The 23,652-nt window shown below is 32.4% G+C and overlaps 1 protein-coding gene across 9 annotated transcripts in view; it reads left to right on the forward strand.

Moving 5' to 3' along the window:
- The window catches only part of LOC148620424 (uncharacterized), a 112,654-nt gene that overhangs the window by 83,353 nt on the left and 5,649 nt on the right, over positions 1-23,652 (forward strand). For 8 of the 9 annotated variants that reach the window (XM_088581305.1, XM_088581308.1, XM_088581304.1 and 5 more), the window contains 30 exons: positions 12-185; positions 750-867; positions 1,441-1,631; positions 2,281-2,419; positions 2,552-2,756; positions 3,721-3,825; positions 4,349-4,517; positions 5,090-5,206; positions 6,443-6,526; positions 7,201-7,397; positions 8,600-8,758; positions 9,408-9,619; positions 10,575-10,707; positions 10,954-11,212; positions 11,597-11,692; positions 12,254-12,481; positions 13,086-13,237; positions 13,474-13,534; positions 13,893-14,070; positions 15,124-15,239; positions 15,959-16,106; positions 17,081-17,334; positions 17,717-17,903; positions 18,255-18,361; positions 18,554-18,695; positions 19,340-19,471; positions 19,819-19,922; positions 20,368-20,460; positions 20,831-20,936; positions 22,555-22,572. In XM_088581305.1, coding sequence (XP_088437431.1) covers positions 12-185; positions 750-867; positions 1,441-1,631; positions 2,281-2,419; positions 2,552-2,756; positions 3,721-3,825; positions 4,349-4,517; positions 5,090-5,206; positions 6,443-6,526; positions 7,201-7,397; positions 8,600-8,758; positions 9,408-9,619; positions 10,575-10,707; positions 10,954-11,212; positions 11,597-11,692; positions 12,254-12,481; positions 13,086-13,237; positions 13,474-13,534; positions 13,893-14,070; positions 15,124-15,239; positions 15,959-16,106; positions 17,081-17,334; positions 17,717-17,903; positions 18,255-18,361; positions 18,554-18,695; positions 19,340-19,471; positions 19,819-19,922; positions 20,368-20,460; positions 20,831-20,936; positions 22,555-22,572 — 4,384 coding nt within the window. The remainder of the gene's footprint in view (positions 1-11; positions 186-749; positions 868-1,440; positions 1,632-2,280; positions 2,420-2,551; positions 2,757-3,720; positions 3,826-4,348; positions 4,518-5,089; positions 5,207-6,442; positions 6,527-7,200; positions 7,398-8,599; positions 8,759-9,407; positions 9,620-10,574; positions 10,708-10,953; positions 11,213-11,596; positions 11,693-12,253; positions 12,482-13,085; positions 13,238-13,473; positions 13,535-13,892; positions 14,071-15,123; positions 15,240-15,958; positions 16,107-17,080; positions 17,335-17,716; positions 17,904-18,254; positions 18,362-18,553; positions 18,696-19,339; positions 19,472-19,818; positions 19,923-20,367; positions 20,461-20,830; positions 20,937-22,554; positions 22,573-23,652) is intronic. The other variant, XM_088581312.1, reaches the window with a different exon arrangement.

Here is a 23,652-nt window from a genome sequence, read left to right on the forward strand (position 1 = left end):
TTTGATTTCAGATACTGGCAACCGAAGCCAGAAGATAGTTTTATGTCTGAGTTGAGATATTTCCGAGGATTTATCCAGCTTCAGGATTTGTTGGATCGCAGTATTATCTCCTTGCAGACTGGTACAGAACCTATTAATCCTGTCTACATGCAACAGTTTCCTAGTACTTGCTACAGAAAAGACATGTAAGTTTACATGTAGGGACATTGTGACTGAGTGGGTTTGAGTCTAGAAAGATTAATAACAAGGTATCCTTGAACCTTTCCACCAATCAGATTTTAGCAACAATGCATCACAATCACAGAACAACCAATCAAAATGGGAAATTTTCATATAACTAGTTCATATTGCATTCTTCCACATGATGTGATATGGCATAGAATAATATCTAATCATCCAAGAAGTAGATGAAACTACCAAATCATAAAACTCTTGTTGATATATAGTTTATTGTCATGAATCATCAATTTATCAATAATTCTTATCACACATGCAGTAACTTTTTAATCTTTTATACATAAATCACTGCAAACTTGTACTTAGCTTAAATATTTATGAAAATAATGTTAATGATTTCTCTTTAAATGTTGCAAACAATCAAAAACCAACTTTTAATTTCAGGAAAGGATGCTTTTGTGACATGAAATGGATGAAAATATTTTGAAAACAAAATTTTAAATGAAGAAACAGACTTCACAAGTTGTTTTGTTATATTGCTATATATTATTGATATTTTCTTCTTTTATTAGGTATTTGTTTACACTTAGTACTTTCTTGTTGCCAATTTTGATGACAGTTGCCTGGCTTGTATCTGTTGCCATAGCAACAAGGAATCTTTTGAAGGACCGAGAGAAAGGGCAAGAAGAGGTGAGTGAGATGTATAATATGATTGTTTTAAAGATTTGGATATAAGTTTGGCAGTATGTTGAGATGGAATAAACTTACTATAAAAATAGGATTATAATATGTCAACTATTTGTACAGTATTAGAGCAGAAAATATCTTTATCCAATTTTCTTGTTAAGTAAAAAATCTTATCATTTTCTTATACTGTTGTCCAGCCACTAAAATGTTGGATGGTATTTCAAAAACATTTTTATGGCTTCAAGAAATTTTGTTATACATATTGTATACTAATATTTGTTTATGTTGTTCATTTCCATAGAAAGATTAACACAATACTGTCTAAGGTTTTCATTTTTTCAAGTGCAAGGACCGCTTACTTAAGTTTTGGGCAAAAATCTTTGTTCTTTGAAATTTTGTTAGTGTTTGTCCTCATGGAAAGAAGCTTACATTTGTAATTTGTTGGTTAGTTTCAAAGTAATGAACTTTATACATTAAATATTAGAGAAAGGATGTATCAAGCTCTAAAGATGATCCATATTTTTTTTTAAATTGAGAGAGAAAAGTTCATTCCTTGGGTTATGTAATATATTTCAGATCTTGAAGATTATGGGAATGTCGAGTGCTATAAATTGGTGGGTGTGGTTTATTTGTACGATGATTGTAATGTCAATCGTAGCAGCTCTGTGTATCCTGACCCTCCGTCTTGGTGACATGTACACATTCTCTAACATTGGCATTCTATTTTTGTACTTCCTGACGTTCTGTTTCTCAAGTATAATGATGTGGTGAGTTTTTAAGAAAGAATTCTTGTTAGTCATATTACATTAAATTGTAACCATGGGTTAACACAATAGTGGTGGGTATAAAAATGATAATGATAATAATTCAAACAAAACACAATGTATCATGACTAAAATGCCAACCTTTTACAAAGTTGTAGCTAGTGAGGTACTCAACTTGGGGACCATAATAAAGCAGATATCTTTTTTTGACTTCAGGAAAACACGTGTAAGGGCATTGCTAATATTACAGTTGAGATGATATCTTGGTTATGGTAATTGGTAGTTATATCATTTGCTCATTATATAAGAATGATATATAGAATCTTTTAATTATTGTACTGCTACAGTAAAACTTTGAAAAAAAAAAGCCCAAAGTGGTAGTTGATGAACATAGGTACCCTGCCTGGGAAGGGGACATAGAAATACCAGTGTTTCTGTATATGTCTGGTTACACTCAAGAAACCATTGAACGGATTTTGTTCATATTTGATAGAATTGTTGGTTAACAAATAAAGTTGATCATAGTTTACTGCAATTTTGCTTTGACTAATTTTAGAAGAGTTAGAAGACTTTTGCACGTCGACATTTTTTTGTGGAGGCAGGGACATATCGATACAGGTTGCACATTAAATTTGTATGTTTTTGTTTACAGCTATATGGTCAGTGCATTCTTCACACAGACAACACTAGCCTTATTGACAGTGGTGATAGTATATTTGATGTCATATCTTCCATACATTCTGTTGGTCTCCTTGAATGCAGAAATGGTCTACTGGGAAAAGACTTTGGCAGTAAGTAGCCTACTTTTCATTTTTAAATATTATTGCGGTAAATATTTACCGATGAATGCCATAGACTATTTTACTGTTTCAGTAAAAGCAGCCTAAGCCAAACCCTTAAACTGAATTTTATCCTATTTTTAGTGTCTCTCATCGACCACAGCCTTTGGTTTTGCTGCTCTTCACTTGGCTAGGTACGAGACATTGATGGAAGGCATACAGTGGTCCAACATTGCCAACAGTCCTATCCCTGGGGACGAAACCAGTTTCTCATGGACTTGCATCATGATGCTCATTGACGGAGCCATATATTTGGTGATTGGTTGGTATGTCAGGAATGTCAAACCAGGTCAGTTACAGCACTAAGCTTTCTAAAAACTTCTTAATTTGACCGTTTGTAATATGAAAATATTTTAATTATGTTTTTGAATTCCTGGATGTGCCTGTTGCAGTTTTAATAGTGTGAGTTAATACTTTAAGAGGAAAAAATATAAAAAGACTGTCTTTACCAGCTATGGTCTTAAATCCTCCAACGTGCATGTTAAGCTTTTGCTTGGGTGAATTTTTAAAATAGTAAAGGAGGGCCAGAAAGATCAGTCTGTTAGCTAAGTTGATGATTTGGCACTATTTTACATTAAACGTTCATGAGTTTTAGAGTGCTTTTACTGTATTGCGGGTTATTTTGGCACATGTAAAATTTGGGAATATTGAGGCAAAAAGGTATTCTGAAGCTTTTGCTGAATCTTATTTTGGCAAATAATAAGTGTTGCACTAAGTACATAAGCTCAGAGTAATTCATTTGTGGCGATTTAGACAGACTGCTTAAATGCGCTAACATTAGCTCCCTGCGAAACTTACCTGCTATACAATATTAACATAAGCTCTCTATAACAACACATTTACAAGTTTAAACTGTGTTGCCTCTTTTGACTTGCCACAAAAGCAGCATTTAGTAAACCAGTAGTTAAAAAAAATATTATCAATGTTACTTAAGAAAAGTTAGAATGCAAAGACCTGATAGTCATTAGTGGTCTTAACAATTATGTTCTAGTCACTAAATCAGTTTCATCAGAAATAACATTGTTCCATGCTGTTACCATGGATTTTAATACATTTTTTGTTGTGACCTTTCAGAGCTTTCTTAAAGGTGTATTCACACTTGTTGAAGATCTTTTGATGATCTCTGAAAATATAAGCTATTTTTTATTTAGGTTATACTTTGGTGCATTGGTTGTGTCTCATCATATCTGTTCTTTTATCTATTGAAGTTTTTTCCATAATAATTGTAAGAATTCAACTGGTTTAACTTTTAGGTAAATATGGAGTTGCCCAGCCCTGGTATTTCTTTGTCTCACCATATTACTGGGGAAGATCATCCAATTCCGGTAGTAGTGCTGATAAGTATAGAAAAGATACAGGTAAATATTGAAAGGTTGAATTAAATGCTAAATAGAAATCCTTGGTTCTAAATACGTGTTTTTGGTAAAATAAATACTGTCAAATGAAGGTTGAATTAAATGCTGAGGGCTATTCTAGAATGAATTAATTGTGAAGGCAGTAGGGTAGGAAGGCACATTTATTAAAATTTGATGGGTGATGGTTATTTAAGATAGATTGCCTTTGTCAAGCCAATGAAAGAAATAATCAATAAAATTTGTATGCTATGTGGGGTCAAATAAAAACAACTCACCCCATTGCAATTTTTGGAACAGCCCTAAATGAAGATCTTAGGTTTTACATATTTTTTTTCTTTTAAATTTCTTAAGAAAATAAGAATCAGAAAATTTGTCTGCTGAATGTATTTTAAAGTTAGTTTTTCGTTATCATGAGTCTAAGTTTGATGGTCAAATTTATGATTACTGATAGTGTAAATATCATTATTGACATAGGTCCTTTTAGAATCATTTGTCAGCACTTGTATAACCCTTATATCTATTACAGAGGGATTGAATGAACAAATGGATAAGAAAATGGTCGCAGGAGTCAGTATCAATAACCTAACTAAGAAGTTTGGCAGTACAAAGGCTGTAGACAATATCAATGCTGAATTCTACGAACATCAAGTCACAATACTTCTTGGACATAATGGTGCTGCTAAAACTACTACACTGTAAGATCATTTTTATTATTCTTTTGAGAGCAAAGTCTTTAACAAAGTAAACCTGTATACTATCAATTTTAGCAATGGTTCTGAGAAAGGACTTTGCCCTTAAGATTTTCATAGAAATACATGGACACAACTTCACCATTTGTAGTACTGTAAGTGCATTAATTTTTGCTTTTTATAGTGATGGACAGAAAACTGCAAAAAAAAGTACCAGCAAAATTGCATTTAACACTATGTAAGGCTGATCATTTTCTTTAACCGTTAGTAGTCTCACGAATAGGTTCACTTGACAGCATCTGCGAAAATTAGCAACCACAAAAATTGATACATTTACAGTAATGGATAAAACTCCTTTTTGTAAGTAATATCTAGAATGTAAGTCAATTTGTTTTACCAATCTTTCTTTATTTAATTATAAATGTAATAAGTTTAACTAATTCCAAGCTTTGTATAATTGTTCCACAGTAAAACACAAGTCTAATTTATTTCTAAATAATTTTTCTTTTAGTAAAAGTGCTTGCATTTTATTATTATTATTCACAGTTTGAAATTTAATGATTTTTGTTCTGTTGTAGTAACATGATAACTGGTGTACTCCAGCCTTCATCTGGGAGTGTGAAGATTCATGGCAAGTCTCCATCCAGAGCTAAACATATAGGAATCTGTCCACAACATAATGCTTTGTTTGACTAGTAAGTTTGAAGGATTGGAGTTCCATTTGGGGTAATACTTTAAATGTGAAACCCCTGGGAAACCAAGTTTTTGGGGCATATACAGAATAATATCAGTTTTGAAGCCAAGACAGAAAATATCACAGTGAGCCTGAAAGGGCTTGTGATGTTCTGTTGATACATACAAAACAGACATTATTCTGTTTATCCCTGATATATAAGGAATGTAACTAATTTCTGAATATATTATCTTGTATAAAGAACTTCAATTCGATTTATACAGAATAAACCGTGAAATATCTATTCTCACAGTAAAATGGTCATATTAAATTATGTGGATTTGACATAATGTTTCATAAGATATTGCTGTTATTTTTAGTATCATGGCAGTAGCCCTTTATGGAAAATGTCAGGCAGAAAGAATATTGGAAAAAAATGATGAAGTTGCAGATAAATTGATTTTAATTTTCAGCCTGTTTGTTAATTTGTCACATGTCACATTGTCTTCAATGTTGAATATAATATCAAGAACCTATGAAATCAAATTCGAACATTTAAAGTCTGCATAAGACTGGATTGCTGTTACTAATATAATGCCAGGTATATGCCTACAAAACCTGCTAATTTCTATAATGTCCATAAATTTCCCACTTTTGTTCTCTTATTTGCGATTTTTATACACACTCAACAAGTGGGGGTTTATTTGGAATCACCTTTGTCCATCTGTCCAAACTTTGTTGCAATTATTTTGACATTATAAATAGATGGGTCATATCATGTAAGCGATCATGGTTGCTGATCCACATCAACTTCCTGTACACATTTGTGTTTACTTAGTAAAGCAACACGTGCAACTTCTTGTTTGTTTAATTCAGCAATTTTTGTAATTTAGAATGTATTTTGTATACAAGGTTGTATTGACCTATATAGATGAACTTATTATAAGCTGTAGTGCCATGTCTTAGATAAAAATGTATTAAGTTTTTCTTGTATTTAAGGACTGTTTTCAATTGGATTTATTGGATGAGCAACTTGGGGTTGGTTTACACTGAATAAATCCTGGGGCAGTTCATGTTGTGGTGTCATATGAATTTTACATGCATGTTTTTAGTGTATTTGGATATCCCATTGAAGAAGTTCCATAGTTAGGGGGGTGGCTAAAATACCAAGTTAGGTTATACAAAATGGACAATATTGCTTGATAATGTTAAACTATTAAGAATTTCACAAAAATTAATTTTTTAATTTTCATTACAGTATGACTGTAGAAGAACACATGAAGTTTTATGGTACAGTTAAATCTAATATGTCCAAACTGGAACTAGAAGATAATACATTCCAGTAAGTTGTTATTAATATATATGGACCTGTACACTTAATCAACTGCTGCACAATCAAGTGTACACCTGATTGGCTGATATTTATATAGCTTTATTTATTATACTTTAAATGTATGACTTTTTGTGGTGTACTAATTTTTTGCTATTTCTGCAGTGAACACAGAAGTATTAATTTTAATTTTAATTTTAATGTCAAATTAATTTTTAACACTATATTAAGCTGTTCAATCTGTGAAACCGTGAAAATTGATACCCACAGATTTGTTCTCTGTATGTTAACCTTACGTTCATATGATAATGTGATTTAATTAGTATTATTACTTATAAGTTGAAGTACTTTTATAGTGAGTTGCTATATAGCATCTTTAATTGTACCGCCCTACTTTTGGTTGGAGTATTTAGTGATAGGGTGTTTTTCTATTTGTCCTACCCTCTATCTTTACTTAATTAATTTTTTCCTTCCATTACTCATCTCTCATCCGTTACTCCTCCTATACCTCTGAATGGTATTTAATTAGGACTTTCATAGAATCTTTATCACATATGCTCATTGTGTACTTCCTATTTAAGATTGTGATCCAAATTAGTTTGGAGATCAAAAGATGCTTGCTGGTAAATGGGGGAGTGGGGTATCAAGTTAAAACACTGTTTTTCTAGTTTTCTTTGACATTTCAGATTGTTAAAGGAAGTAGGACTGTTACATGTTCATGATACAAAAGTCTCTCAGCTGTCAGGAGGTATGCAGAAGAGGTTAGGGGTAGCCCTGGCCTTTGTTGGAGGATCTGAGGTTGTGATATTAGATGAACCCTCCTCTGGAGTAGATCCAAGTGCCAGGAGAGCTATGTGGAACCTTATTATGAAGAGAAAAACTAGTAAGTTTATCGCTTTCAAATTGTAGTATACTGTCGAACTTCACTCGCTCGAACTCGGATGGCTCGAACACCCGGGATTTCTCGAACACAATTCAAAGCACCAAAATTTTTTCCTATATAATCAATATAAATAACCATGGATTTCTCGGACATTGATTTCTCGAACACTCAAACTGACTAGTCAGTCCGTTCGGTAGTAAATCTTAGAGATTAACCTTCACGAACTCAAACTCGTCATTTTGTCAGCTTGGGTAATAAAAGGTGTGAAAAACTGAAACCCTATCATTAGTCAGTGTCATTAGATAATTACTGGTAATACTTGAGTCATCACTAATTAGGTAGTTTTGATCTTAACATAGTACTGATTAAAGTTCGAGAATGTTCTGAAGTCGGTATGATGAAAGCATGAAAGATTATCAGATAAAAACAAATTATTGACCAAGGAACTCTAACTCTGAACGTTTTTAAAAGCGAACAGAGCATTTTTAATGTCCACAAATCACCATAATCTTCTGAAAGCGAATGAAAAGGATCAACAAACTAACACAACTTTGTAAGAAGTAATCAACTTCTAACGATGAAGTCGAACTCGGACCCGCACCGAAAAAAAATCCGGAAATATTCGAACTTCAATTTCTCGAACTCCTGATAACTCGAACACATTTCAATGGTCCCTTGGAGTTCGAGCTACCGAGGTTTGACTGTATTATATACTCTGGTTCTATCGTGTTTCTCTGGTGATGTTGACATTTAGCATTATTTTTTGTTTATCCTGAATTAGCTTTGACCTTGTTGTAGGTTAAATTAGTTCTTTTACTAGTCATTACTGAATGATGTTTTAAAATTTAGAAAAACTCTGGCCTCTTTTGAAAATTTCAGGATTGCCTATAAAAGCCCAAATTTGGCCCCTGCACAAAAAGATAAAAAAAAATACTTACTGTATTCTAGTTTCCATGGTAACTTTAATCAAAAAGTCTTTTAAAATGACACCACAAACATGTTATAATTTTCTCAGAATTGAGTATTTTCAAGTATTGTGGCACTTAGTTTTAGAAAGTATATTACCTAGTTTTTTGAGAATTTTAAGAACTTCATCCTTAATTTAAATGACAGTTTGCCTTCACATGTTATTTTGTCTCCTTATGTATATTTTTTCTGTACAAAGTGGTACATGGAGCTAAATATTTTGTATTTATTAATAGATTGTACTATTTTGTTGTCAACACACTTCCTGGACGAGGCAGACATGATTGGAGATAGAATTGCTATCATGCATAACGGAAGGATTATGTGCTCTGGTTCGCCACATTACCTTAAGGCTTATCTTGGAAGTGGGTACCATCTCAAGATAGCAAAGGGAGGTAAGAAATGTCATTGGTAAATGTGAGATTGTTACTTCTCGTGATTTAAGGACAGGAGCACTTCAATGTATTGTTATTGTGTAAAAAAGAATCAAATGAGAAGTTAGGCAGATTAATTTGAAGCTTATCATGGTAGGAACTAAATATAAATCTAAGTCTTCCTTAGGAAGCATGCAATGTTTTTCACTATCTGTCATAATTATTTTCAATTTTAAAATGGAATTCAGCTTTTTATACCCTCTCACATTAATGGCAAGCTACAAAGTGATATCCTACAAGTATTTGTGTGTCTGTCTGTCTGCCCATCCTTCAATGGTTTCCATATGATGGCTTTAGAAGATATTGAAGGATCTCTTTCAGACCATGAATAGTTATTGAGTATTTTAGAATACAGAACAGGTTTTAATATCAATTTTATCGGATTATTCATTTTAACATCCCATTAGATGCCCATTCTTTCTTCTGGACCTTACCCTTACAATTCTTGTCTTTATCATGTTTTCAACACTTCCTCTTGAGGATTTTCCTTTTTTCAGCTGAGTTAAGTCATGTATCCCTGCAGAATTTTTGGAAAAGTCAAAATGGCAGCAAAAAGTTCAAATTCTCGCAATTGTTTCACCATATTAAAATATTCCCACTTTCTTTTCAGAATCATGTGACCAGATGAGTGTCATGGGATTGATAACATCACTCCTACCAAAGGCAGACCTTGTTGAGGACATTGGTGCCGAAATGACTGTATCCCTGTCTGCTACTCTAGCTAATGTAGAAAATTTACAGAAATGTTTGTATGAACTGGACCACAAAGGGAATGAACTTGGCATTGCTAGCTATGGATTGTATGACACTACATTAGAAGAGGTTAGTATTAGCTGTGTATTAGGTCTGAGAGGGATGTACAGTACTTGAAACCGATCTGTGCAACTCTAATTATGATTGGTCATAGATCACTGATCAGTTTCTGATCAGTCATTGATACGTCAAACAGATCTGTTAAACCATTGAGATCACTGATCAGTTTCTGGTCAGTCATTGATACGTCAAACAGTTCAGTTAAACCAATGATCGCTTCGCATGACCACTAAATAAATTTTAGGGATTGTGTACTTTTGAATGCAAATTTTTACACATATTCACTAAAGGCAATAGATTGAAACATCAACTAATTACTTTTATTTTATATTTGTTTTATTTTTTACAAAATACAATATATGGATTTAATATGATAAATTAAAGATAAATTTAATTTGGTATTATAATCAATTCTTCCAATGGAAATTCTAAAATTTACATGAACCGATCATCTGTCATTTTTCATAATAAAACTGTGATCAGATCGATCATCAGTTTTTGATCTGTAATCATTTATTCAGCCAGTGGCCATCAATCAGTCAAATAGTGCTGATCGGTCCAGGGACTATATATTTCTATGTATCTTTGGTATCCAATTAAATGGGTTTTGATGTATACTTAATAGAATAATAACTCATTTAGATGAAGCTAGATGCTTGAATAGGGAGCCAAGGGATTTTAATATTATCTTATAGGATGATTAGACATATGTAGATGTATTTGAAGGATTCCTCCAAATTTAGATCATTCAACGTATGTTTAACATTTAATTTCATTTGAAGTTGGTGAAATGGCTTTGAGAGAATGCTCACAGTATTTATAATTTCTTTTATTTTAGTGTAATTATGACATTTATATGTATACTTAAACTGAAAATTATACCCATATTTTAACAGGTTAGGGTAAAACTCGCTTTGTATTGGAATGTGATGGGATGCCACACTATGTGTTTTACCTTTTGCAGGTATTCCTGAAAGTATGTGATGTATGTGAAAAAGGACAACAGCTCACAGACCAAGTCATGCATGACTTACGCAAACAAACAAAAATAAAATCATTGAAAAATACTGACCCAAACCAACATGATCACGAAGGAGGTATTAAGTCTTAGTAAGAATTCGGTAAAATATGAAAAACTGAAAGATTTGACAAGATAAGTTTTCTCCAGTTGATATGGCCAGTATTTAATCTTTGTAGCACTAGAGATTTATTGAAAAAATTGTCTTTAGAATGTAAGAGTTTTTTGGCAAAGTTATCTGCCCCTAAAACATTCAATTGACCTTGTAAAGATTATTTCTAGCTTAGTTGTTTGTGACACTAGTCACTGATTTGTAATATTGCAGATTCTAGAGAAGTTCCATATGCAGATCCTAGAAAACGTGTGAGTACTATTAGCCAGAGTTTCCAACAAATTGGAGCACTCCTTGTCAAGCGATTCCATCATTATCGAAGAGACTGGAGAATGTTGATTGGTCTTGTAATACTACCACTTATCTTCGTTGCTGCTGGGCTTGGATTCTACACACTGAAGCCTACAGTTTCAGCTCCCAAGATACTTCTGACTCCTGCTCTGTATGGTCCAGATGCTTATGTTTTTAGTCAGTAAGTGTTGTTATTTTTGCCTAGATATCAGTCTATGTAAATGAAATGGAATGGTTTAGTAACCCATGCTATTTCATTTTTTTTTGTCTTACCACAAAACAAGAAGCATATTGCTTGAATATTTTTACAAATTAAAGCATTCCTGAATTATACTGGAACAATTTTTAATTTTTAGAATTCTTAAATGAAGTTGTAAAATCATCATGTGGATATGAATGGCCAATTGAAATTTGCAAGGAATTTCTTAAGAGACATGATATTTCACAAAGAAATTACATTCTATTTATAATGAATTTAGAAGTCTACTAAACCTTGTCATAACTCAATGAAAGCTGAATTAACCCATTTTACTACTACTTAACATTTGTTTGATTAACTTTTCAGAGACAATGCAAAATCTCCTATGTCAATGAAGATGAAATACCAGTTATATGCAAACCCTGGACCAGGAACCAGTTGTATGGCAGGGATGGATCTAAGGTTAGTGACAATTCCAACTTAATATATGCAATATACACAGGTTTTATTTAAATTAATTTGTAAACATAGAAATCCATCTCAGATGAATATTAACTAGTCAAAAATGTGTATTTGATTTCAGATGGAAGATTTTGTTTAAGAAATGGTGAATTAGGGTGTCCTTGTGAATGCCTTTTGTACAACAAAAACATATAATTTACAATTGGAAGCTACAACAACACCTGTCAATCCTGGCAATAGTTCATGTGGAAGGTCCTCCCCCAATTACGTATATTTGTGTGGGAGATTCTCCCCCTTTTACACTTTCTCACATGGGAGATTTTTACATAAAAGCTAATTTGTTGATGTTAAAACTCAATTACCTAGTATTTTTCACAGACAACATAGTAATGTTAATAAGCGACCTTTCACAAACCTTACATTTTTATGTGGGAGATTTACAATTGTTCATTGATGTTGTGAGAGTATCCCCCAAATGTGGGAGGTTTAACAGGTATAACAACAACATAGTTTTTTTTTACCTGATCTAGCTAAACTGGCGTTGGATTTTTTTTTTGGCAGTAACCCTTTTACGTGTGTAGCAGCTGAGACAACCTTCCACACACCTTCATCTCCCACTGGTACACCCAAATGCTCTTGTGTAGATTCCAAGTATACCTGTAATGATGCAGCTAAAAATCAAAAGGCTCCATGGATTACAACAAATACCACAGACAGATTATTTGATCTTGAAGGCCATGACATCACTGACTATCTTCTAATGACAAGATCAGAATTCATAGAAAAGAGGTAAAGGATTAAAGGTTATATATACAAGATTATAAATTACATCAGTGACTTTTTTCTGATAACCAAATAAGAGTTTATATAAAAGAGGTAAATTATTAAAGGTCATACAAGATCAAGGGCATGAAAACCTTATAATGACCAGATCACTGTTCATCTCGTTCATAGAAAAAAGTTTGAATGTTAAAAGGTCTTACTAGGTCAAGCAGCGATGAAAGCAGGCAAAACATTTTAGCTAGTTTCTGAAGAAAGACTATAAAGTTCAGTCTGTTTGACTGAAGTGTTCCATTGTTGTTTATTATATCCCCACTCTGTCAGTTGGTGGTACACTTGAATCACCTGTTTTTTTTCCTTCATTCTGTCTATCTAAAATGACCAGATGGTTTTATTTCAAATTTGGTGTGCAACTTTAAATAGATGAGGCATTAATTGTAAATAATTTTTGGTGTAGTTTGATATCAACTTCCTGTACAGGTGGGGAATGTCTGCACAAAAATGTGTGCAACTTCATGTTAACATGTCTTAAACCAAAACAGGAATGTTATGCTTAAATGTGATCTCTTTTTATTGCAAAGAAACTAGATAATAGTTAATGTTTTATTTTTAGATATGGTGGTTGGTCTTTTGATACTCAGGATTCTACATTCAGAAGTACTGTATGGTTTAATAACAAGGGACATCATGCGTTACCTTCCTTCTATAATACTCTTAGTAATACAATGCTGAGAAGTTCAGTTCTGTCAGAACCACAAAAATATGGTATGTTAGATTCAAATCTTTAATTACATAAAATTCAAAGCATTTAAAAAAAAAGAAGGATTCATGTACAATAATGAAAAAAATATGTTATTCAAAAAAAAGAAATCATAAATGTTATTCCCTCTAAAAAAGAGAAGAAGAAAAAAAACAAAACAAAAAGAAAATTTACACAAAAAAAAACATTAATAACAACAGTAACAAAGCATCTTTTTTAAATTGTATGTTATATTTGACAGGAATATCTGTTTACTCCCATCCTCTGATGTTAACTAATGGTCAATTAGATGAAGATTCTTTGTAAGTACAGTTTTATACTACAGTGTAAAGACCAAATTATCTTATTTACCAGGAAATTATGTTTAAATTCATTTGGAAATAAAATTTTAAGGGCCCAACAGCAAATTGTACTGCGGACTATTCCAGGAAAAAGTATTTTGGAGGGTTGGATGGCACATTCTATTATGCCTTACAACCCATAGAATTAAAATTTTCATAATGAAGCATTACTATGTACACTTTGAAAAAAAACCAAAAAAAAAACATCCATACATTTGTAAAAGATGCTGTCCACCCCCCTACATTAAAAGTGCCTTGAGTGGGTTATATCATCTTTTGTTGCTAAATTGTAAATTTTTAATTTATGATGTATTTCTAGGTTACAAAAGGCAGCTGATTTTGGTATAGGTGCCATATTCCTTATAGCCTTTACCTTCATACCAGCTGGTCTGGCTGTCTACGCTGTTAATGAGTATGTCAACAAAGAAAAACAGCTACAATTTCTTAGTGGTGTAGGACCTTTCATGTATTGGACTACTTCTCTGCTTTGGGACATGGTATGTTATATAAATTTTTATGCTTCACATTAATTATTCCCTTGGAAAAGTAAGTGCAAATGGTTGAACTTAGTTTTAAACAAATTTAAAAATCTTTATGATTTTCAAGGTCATAGGTCAAGGTCCAAGTTTAATCCACAGCTGAGTCAAAGCCAAAGATATTAAAAGTAGTAGTCTGTGGTAGTCTGATTTTCTCCTAGCACATGGTATATAAGAGATAGAGTGATGATTTGTTTGAATGTAGTTTAAAGTGTCTTTTGGAAATACAAAGTTCATTCATATAAAGGTAGCCAATGGCATTTTCTAAAACTCTTCACTTGAGATTCCGTAAAAATTCATGTAACAGTTTAGAAATGTGGTGTTTGGATTCGAAATTTGCTTTCCTGAGGGATGCTGCCGAAATGAGGTAGCACATTTAAGATTTGGCTCAATGAAAAGCAGGTCCTATTTGATTGATGAAATGTTCTTTTTTTATAATGCATGACATATTTGCCAACCTGTACGATTTTCCCTATAATTTTACGAATATCGTTTTTTACAATTAACACTCTTAATATTTACTGAATTCCAATAGTTTCTAGTATCGCAAGTGGCCTTCCTCCAATTGCGTATTGTTTTGTTGGGCAAAATACTGCAATATATTGTTGTATGTTCTTGTACTTCTAGTATCAATGACTGAAGCCTACATTTTATTGTAGTTTGTGTATTGTGTCATGCTGGGATTGTTGTACTTCTAGTATCAATGACTAAAGCCTACATTTTATTGTAGTTTGTGTATTGTGTCATGCTGGGATTGTTGTACTTCTAGTATCAATGACTGAAGCCTACATTTTATTGTAGTTTGTGTATTGTGTCATGCTGGGATTGTTGTACTTCTAGTATCAATGACTGAAGCCTACATTTTATTGTAGTTTGTGTATTGTGTCATGCTGGGATTGTTGTACTTCTAGTATCAATGACTGAAGCCTACATTTTATTGTAGTTTGTGTATTGTGTCATGCTGGGATTGTTGTACTTCTAGTATCAATGACTAAAGCCTACATTTTATTGTAGTTTGTGTATTGTATCATGCTGGGACTAAGTGTAGCTGTTATGGCTGCCTTCAGAGGTGATGTCTACTGGGATAGAGACAATCTGATAGCTTCTGTTGCCCTCATTATATTGTATGGGTAAGTATGCTAAGCTTTCACAAGATTTGTGGTTCCATGTTATTATTATTATTATTATTTATTATTATTATTATTTATTTATTTTTGTTCTGTTTTAGTCAAACTTGTATTTTATTTAATTGACAGTAATTAAATAAATAAAGAAGATAAAAGAGAAGGTTAGAAATATATAGTGTTACTTTTTGTAGGTATCAGGAAAATAAGAAAAATCAGAAACATGCATGTCAAAAAGTCAGAGATCTGACAATATAATTTTGCTCAATGATTATATAACCTTGGTTCCCTTGATTACTCTTTCTTTATTTGAAACAAAGTGATTAAGAAATTCTTGTTTTTTTTTTCATAAATTCTGAATGTACAAATTGTCAAATTAAACTTTCAAAATGATGTTTCACTCACTGCCTGATTCTTACAGAGACTGACATTTAAGTTGGTAATTGAGTAATATGATGGTAACATGTGGAAGGGACTGTTTCTTGGTTATTTATTTTTGTGGTGTGTGTGTTTTTTTTTTTCACTTGCTGAATTTGTGTAATTAGCAAAATAAAATAGTTTACAATATATCTAAATTATTATCTTTTGTCTTCTTTTTCATGTTAACATGCAGCCTTAGTGCTGTTGAATCTAAATTTATGACTGAGTTTTTGCCATTCATCTATCAGCCCATGCATGTAAAAATATACTCAAATTCGTTATTGTCATGTCTAATTATTTTCCAGATGGGCCACCTTACCACAGATGTACATGACTGTCAAATGTTTTAAAGATTCTACCACATCCTACATGGTCATGTTCTGTTTAAATGTCTTCACTGGAATCCTGTCTATGACAGTTGTTTTTGCCTTACAGTTCTTTTCTAATGTAGAGGTAAATTATCAAGTATATATTGGGATGTCAAAAGATAATGAAATGATGTTTAAACAAATTTACTCAATATACTAAGTCACACCTGTTTCTTCAAGACTGTATCTTCATAGGCTTCCCATTATCAATTTCTATTGCCATATCAATAAAAAAAATATCTGCCCTCATCTTTTTATCTGGTTGCAAACAATGTGCAAATCTTTCTTTCCTTTTCTGGACAGTAAAAGGTTAAAGAAATCTCCTTCACTTTTTTTCATTAAGAATGACCATAAAAGCAAGAAATTTTAATGGTCTTATGAACCTTGTTATCCCTTAAAACTTTCTATGTATGTAGAATGAAATATGTCTAAACTGAATTCTTACATGATTGAACTGAAGGACTTGTTCGTTATTATACCTCCGCCTTTTTTTTTAATCCCATTTTTAACCTGGAAATCCTCTAAAACAGCTGAGTGGAATTTTCTGAAACTTTCAAACATAGTCTTTTGACCACACAATTCCACTGGGTACCTTTTATTTTGTTTTTTTCATCTGAATGACTTTTGGGGTTTCATGTGTGAAACATGGACTTTGTCATTGGTCGACCATCTTCTAATCTGCAACTTTTTTTAAACCACAGAATTTAATTTGATGAAATTCAAACATTATCTATCACAGAATGGCAATCTGCGTGTCCTGTATTTTTTTTCCACCTGAATGACATTTTTGGTTTCTTATATGATTTTAAGGGAGAGGAGCAGAAGTGCCACAAAGTGAGCTTTTGCTAGCATTTTTTCAAGACATTTTAAACTTTTAGGTTTACACATGTCAAATGGTATTTAAACCTGTCAAGGTCTGGTTTTGACATGTTTCCAGTTTATTGAAGGTGCATTTTTTGCTTGTTTTACTGGAGTTCAAAAGGATAAAGAAAAAAAAAACAGTCAATAACAAAAACAAAAAAGCAACTTATTTAATTAATTTATTGAATTCAATTTTAGAGTATTAAAGATGCTTACTTAGTAATGAGACATGTCTTCAAGATTTTCCCTCCATATAACTTGGTCAATGGATTTGTTGAACTCATAACCAACCATTTGATGGCTGACGTCCTTAGCCGATTTGGTGATGACCCTTATATTTGGCCTTTCAAATTTGATGTGATTGGCTGGCATTTGGTTGCCATGGGAATAGCAGGATTTGTGTTCTTCACAATAACACTAATATTGGAATGTAGTTGTAGTTGCTCATCAAGGTAAGAACATTTAGAGGACATCGTACAGTTATGTCCTGATAAGGCCCCTTGTAAATCATTTAGTAACACTGATTTAGTGTGCATCAAAAACTTTTGTAAACCTTTTTATTGCTGAAATACATGCAGTGCATTTTACCATATGCACTTTCCACATTTTTTTTAATGTTTAGGGCATTCTATATTTAGAACATATGGAAAATGTATTTATAGCAAATGTTTTGATTATGTTATTACAGAACATGTTAAATATAAGGAAATTTCTGTTTTTCATCTCTCTTCTATAAAACTTCATTTGTTTTACCATAGGCTTTTTTTTTCTCATTAAAACTGCTAAAATTTTAATCAAGGGCATTATAATAAATGACATTTGTCCGTTGAACAGTTGGAGACGTCCCGAAGAGGAACTTGATGGTTTAGATGAAGCTGTCATTAATGAGAAGAAGCGTGTCATGTCTGGATATGCTAGTGATGACCTACTTGTGGTGAAAAATTTGACAAAAGAGTTTAAACGTGGACGTCGAGAATTCTACGCTGTAGACCACATCAGTGTTGGTGTTCCACGTGGAGAGGTAGGTTGTCCAACTCTGATGTACTTTTTATATGCCTGTCTTTTTCTGAACATATTCTCAGTCTAGTTTACAACTGTCAGTAGTCTGTCTGTATTGTATGATAATTCAATTTTTTTTTGAATATGTTAAAGGATTTTTATAATTTTTTGAAAAGAATGTTTGTATCATTCTGTTTCAGAGTTTTCTTATTTTCGTCAGAGTTTTAGAACTGTTTTCATAGAAACAAATGAAGAAGGAAAGCATTTTTTACTGCTTGTATGCCCTCCCTGAAAAATAATGAGGATTCATCTTAGTTTAAATTGATTTTATAATAATAGCAATTCATGATAGATTTTGCTTTTTCAATTATAGTGTTTTGGACTTTTGGGAGAGAATGGAGCTGGAAAGACAACAAGCTTTAAAATGTTAACTGGAGATCTTATACCCACAGCTGGGGGGGCTTTAATTAAAGGTGAAAGGTAAGTTGTACTCTTATGTAAGAAAAGATATTGTCCAGAACTTTTTAAAATACAAAGATTTTTACTTGCACAACATACTCTCCTTTTAACCATTATATTCTACTTGTTCTTTTACCATACTTTGTGATAATTTGTTAAATAATAATTTGTTCGAGCTTAAATGAAGAATTGTGGATTTTTTCTGTGTTTTAGAGTCACCCAGGGTAATTTAAATATTGGACAGGAAGTTGGATACTGTCCACAGGAAGATGCTTTGGATGGTCGTTTGACAGGAAGAGAAATGTTACATTGTTATGCTAAACTTAGAGGGCTACCAGCTAAAAGTAGGAATTATGTAAGTTATTCAAATGAGTTTTGAACAAGGGTTAAAGGTCATAGTCCCTTTATTTACTCAATGAACCTTTTATTCTGTCATTATAATTGGACTAAACATTTGAATGTCTAAAACAGAAGATTTAATTGCATTGTTGAAAACAAGCTTAATAATGGTAAGTAACTATTTAAGTTTGAAAACTTGTCCAAATAAACCTTTTTTACAATTGGCCTTTGAGTAGTAATGTGCAATTTTCCCTATTTTCTAAATGCACTGAAATCTTTGTAAAAAGTTGTTTATTTTACTAGTACTTTTAAAAAACCTATATCAATTACGTGTATTATTGCAAAATATTAATTATATCACCACTCAGCATTTGGGATGGTATATTGGAATCACATTGTCCATCGGTCATTCTGTCAGTCTGTCCGATAAAATTTTTGTCAGAATTATATCAGTTCTGAGTGGGTTGAAAGATTTCAAATTTGTAAAGTGGCTTCATATAGATGGGGTGTTTGTTAAAAGCAAATTTTGGTTGCTGTACAATTCAACTTCCTGTACCAACGGTGGTATTCCTAGCATGACCAATGGGTGCAACCTCATGTTACTCCTACACCTGACACAATGTAAATATAGAAAGTTAAACTGATTCTGTTTTTTTCCAGGTTGTAGATACCTTGATTAAACAGTTTGGTATGAAGGAGGCAGATAAAATTGTCCATACTTACAGTGGTGGTATGAAGAGGAAGTTATCTGTTGCCATGGCAATGCTTGGAGAACCACCTGTTGTCCTTTTGGTGTGTATTAAGCATAACTATGAAAACTGAAAAGTGGTTTTAAAAGTGAATTTCAAGGAATGAAAATTGATGAATCTTAAAAAAAAAATTAAAAAGAAAGAAGAATAGTCACAAATTTACTGCCTCAACTGATTTAAAAAAAAAAAAAACCCTGTTTTTACTTCTATAAGATTTAGTTTTACACGTACAAAAATAAAATGCTAGAAAATCCATGCAACTTCTGCATGTTGACTTCAAATTTTTTAAATTGTTATTCAAGAAGCTTTCAGATAAACGAATCTTGTTCATGCTTCATATTTTGAGTCAAGGTCTCGTGAATATTAGCACATTTTGTATTTGTGTTTAAGGATGAGCCAACCACTGGAATGGACCCCAACACACGTAGACATGTATGGAACTTGATACTGGCTGCCATTAAAAATCAACAATCTGTGGTACTTAGCTCACATAGGTAAGGTTTAGCTTTCACTTACTCTATTTAATTCTTGTTTACCATATTAAAAAAAGATTCATAAATGAGATGATTTAGTTTTGTTACCTGCATAAGGCCTAAATTTTTTGATGAATTTCCTTCAAAATTTTGTGAATGTAAAGCTTGGATGGGATTGATTTTCGCAGAAATGGTAAGATCTCTTCTTTGTTAAAAATGATTGATATAGGCTTCTTGTTTAGATAGTGCCTTCAGAACTGGACAGATTTACTTCAAACTTAAGTGAATGGTTAGTAGCCGTATAAGCTGAAGGAGATTTATTTTCACAGAAATTTGTTAAGAGGACCACTTTTAGTTCACGAGGACTGGACTTTTGTTAAGAGTGCAAATGTAGGTGTGTGGGGTATATTGAGCTTGCTCTCACCAAGGTGCTTTAAATTTACATTCAAAGTTTCATTATTAACAGCATGGAAGAATGTGATGCTTTATGTACACGGGCAACCATCATGGTGAATGGAGAATTCAGGTGTCTTGGAAGCCCACAGCAACTAAAACATCAGTAAGTTTAAACAGACAGTGTCTGAACTAAAATGACCTTATTAAGTTCTTCTGCCAAGGTATAGTCAAACTGAATTTTCTAAATTAAAAGGAACACGACACAGAAATCCTTGAAGTAAAATCAAATAGCAAGCTTCTTCATACAATTACTTGATCAAAGGAGACAAAAAAAACCCCAAAAAAACGAATGTTTGGCTCCCATGTCAATTTTATTTTTGATGTGATACATTTTCTTTTTTTAATTATAAAACTGATTTCAATGAAACTTACCCTAGCCACACCTGACTCACTTCAGTTGTGCATGATAACTATTTTCTCTCTATTTTTTAATGAGATCAGATAAAACCATTGACATTGATATATTTTTTCAGTTATGGTAATGGATATATTGTTACCATCTACTTGTCTGGGTTATCCACAGGAAAGGTCAGGGTGAGGGACTCCTTCATCAACATGTTCCATGGAGCTCGTACTCAGGTAAATAATACCCTGAAAAATAATGATTGTTTAGTGCACAAATGTAGTCTTCTACTTCTCAAAAGGCTGAATGTACTGCTAATGTTACTGCAGATAAGCTTTAAAGATTTTATACCTACTCCAACAAGGCAACATATGAATCAGCCTGTCTTTCTGTCTGTGTTAACATTCCATGAAAGTTCTACTGAACTGACATTAAAGGAATTTTGATGAATTTCGATAGGAAGGTTGGGCGTTAGTTGTAGATGTGCTAGAAAAATTATAATAGCTATCACTGGACTCCAAAGGGACAAGATCTAACTATACTCGATGTCACATACAGCCCATTTTTGAATTGAAGCTCTACTTTTTAAACTGTCTGGACTTACCGCTAAAGTTGTCTCTTTTTATTTAATCTGAAAATAGTTCGCATATATGCATTACGTGTTAGTACCAACGAGTCGCTTATTGGCTTTAATCATGCGTAACAAATCCTTATGGGAAAATTTCATACTAATATACATCATGTTGGTATCTATGGGACGATTTGTTTACAAATGAAGTTCATAAGTTCCTGTCAAATTCTGGTGAGAATCATCTGCTTGATCAACTTATCGGTATTGTACGTTGACAACTTACGCCGAAATGCATCCTGGGTTCTTCTGTTTTTGGACAAACCATTTAACGTAAACAACATCTCCTAGCAACCCGATTACTGTAAGCATGGCCGATTTTTGACAATGTAAATATTGGGACCGAGAATTAAAATCTCACCAGAATTTAACAATTCAATGCTTAGGGAGAAGCCGTTTGGCTAAACAAATGAGCAAGTCATTTAAGACAATTTAAACGACGGTAGGTGTCAATAAAGACGCAGAAAATATTTTTATTCAAATTTTAACAGTATCTTATGTGATGTCGAGTTTAAAAGGTTTTTAATACAACTGTTAAGTCCATTTCAAGTAAGGGTGTTCTTTTTTTGAGAATGTTCACAGTATTTTAAGTTCTGCCTAATAAGAGTTTAAGACTGTAGGTAGTAATGCATTATTTGGATGTAGACTATCTCCAATGGAAAACATTTTTTTCATTTGTTTCTCAATCGTCCTCTACACATCTTCCAAGTACAGTTGAACTTCACTCCCATGAAATAGGATGGTTTGAACACATGGAATTTCTCAAACACTATTCAAAGTACCAAAATTTTCTCCTATATAATTTGTATGAATTACCTTGGATTTCTTGAACTTTGATTTCTCAAACACTCAAACTTACTAGTTTGTCTGATGGAGTTTGTGCTACCAAGGTTTGACTGTAACTTTTTTCCTCTCAAAGAGCCTTTATACCAGTATCAATTTGTACACTGCCAAAAGTGCCATGTATGATTATCTGTCTTAAATGATTGGCATTTTATAGGATTTCATATTCTTATTACTTTTGCTATGGATACATTTGATACTGTCTTAGCTGAACTAGACATTTATGACTTTTTATAGTTTATTACACATTGAATATGTAATCAGTTAAAGGTTTTGTAAGGATTGAGGTTTTAAATGGTTAATCTTTTAAAATAAATATTGCTTTAATATTTACTTTTAAAAAAAAGTTTCCAGTTTATAATATTAAAAATATTTTTTGTTAGGATGCAATAGTTTCATTTGTAAGTATTTGTTGTGTTAGTGTACTGATCCTACATATACTTTGTGTACAATTATTAAACTCATTCAGTTTTTCATGCGCTTTTCACTTCCCTGCTACTTTGTAAAGTTAAATTCTTTTTAATGCACAGCTTTTTTTTTATATAAAAGTCAACTACTCATCTTTTAAAGCTCTAATGTTAAATAATTGCTGACAGAAACTGCTAAAAATAATAATGGTTAGAAATGCTTGTTGTAGAAATATTAATACTTTTACTTAGATTTCATGCACATTTGACTTGTAAATTCAAATGTATCTTTTTTTTTTCAACAATGGTACTGAAGATTTTACACGTGTTTTATATGATATTTTTTTTTAACCTTACATACTCTATTTTGTTTATCACTCACTGTTTACGAAAGAGTTCATATTTCATTTAAATTATTTTCTCATTATTCCACAACACAATTCTATCCCTGAAAATTCACCATACCTACAATAGTCAAGTAAGTGTGCTAAAGAACTTTTGTTTTTGTTTTAAGTTACACCCTAATCCTAATCCTATATCTTTAAAAAGTATGCAGTTATTTCAATTTGTTTTTTTTTCTCTCGCCACTACATGGAAAGGGACATAGAAATTCAGATGTCTGTCTGTCCATATTGTCATATTCGCAGACGCAATTTCCTCAGAAACGCTTGGACGGGTTTATTCAAATTTCTGTAGGATTGTTAGTTATCATTTTTAGTTCATCACATTGCACCTCCATTTTGATTCAACAAATTTTACAGGAGTTATGGGACTTGGTTGAATTTGTATATGCTACACGAAAGGAGCACTTTGTGGACACAACTTCACAGATACCTCTCAATGGATTTTGTTTGAATTTTGCAGGATTGTTAGTCACCATATATAGTTTATCATTTTTATGCTGCCACAGTGATTGAAAAAATTAACAGGAGTAATGAGGCTTTTGAACTTTTTTTGTGGCGTTGGGTCACTTTTAGCTACGAGTTGCTTGTTATACAAAGAAATGCTTATTTTCTAAAATACTCATAGCTGCACCTATAAGATTTCATTCATACAAGACCTGCATATAATTTA

Source organism: Perna viridis, chromosome 4, assembly GCF_037379345.1.
Source record: "Perna viridis isolate PV_CMFRI_1.1 ecotype Kerala chromosome 4, ASM3737934v1, whole genome shotgun sequence".
Taxonomy (NCBI): domain Eukaryota; kingdom Metazoa; phylum Mollusca; class Bivalvia; order Mytilida; family Mytilidae; genus Perna; species Perna viridis.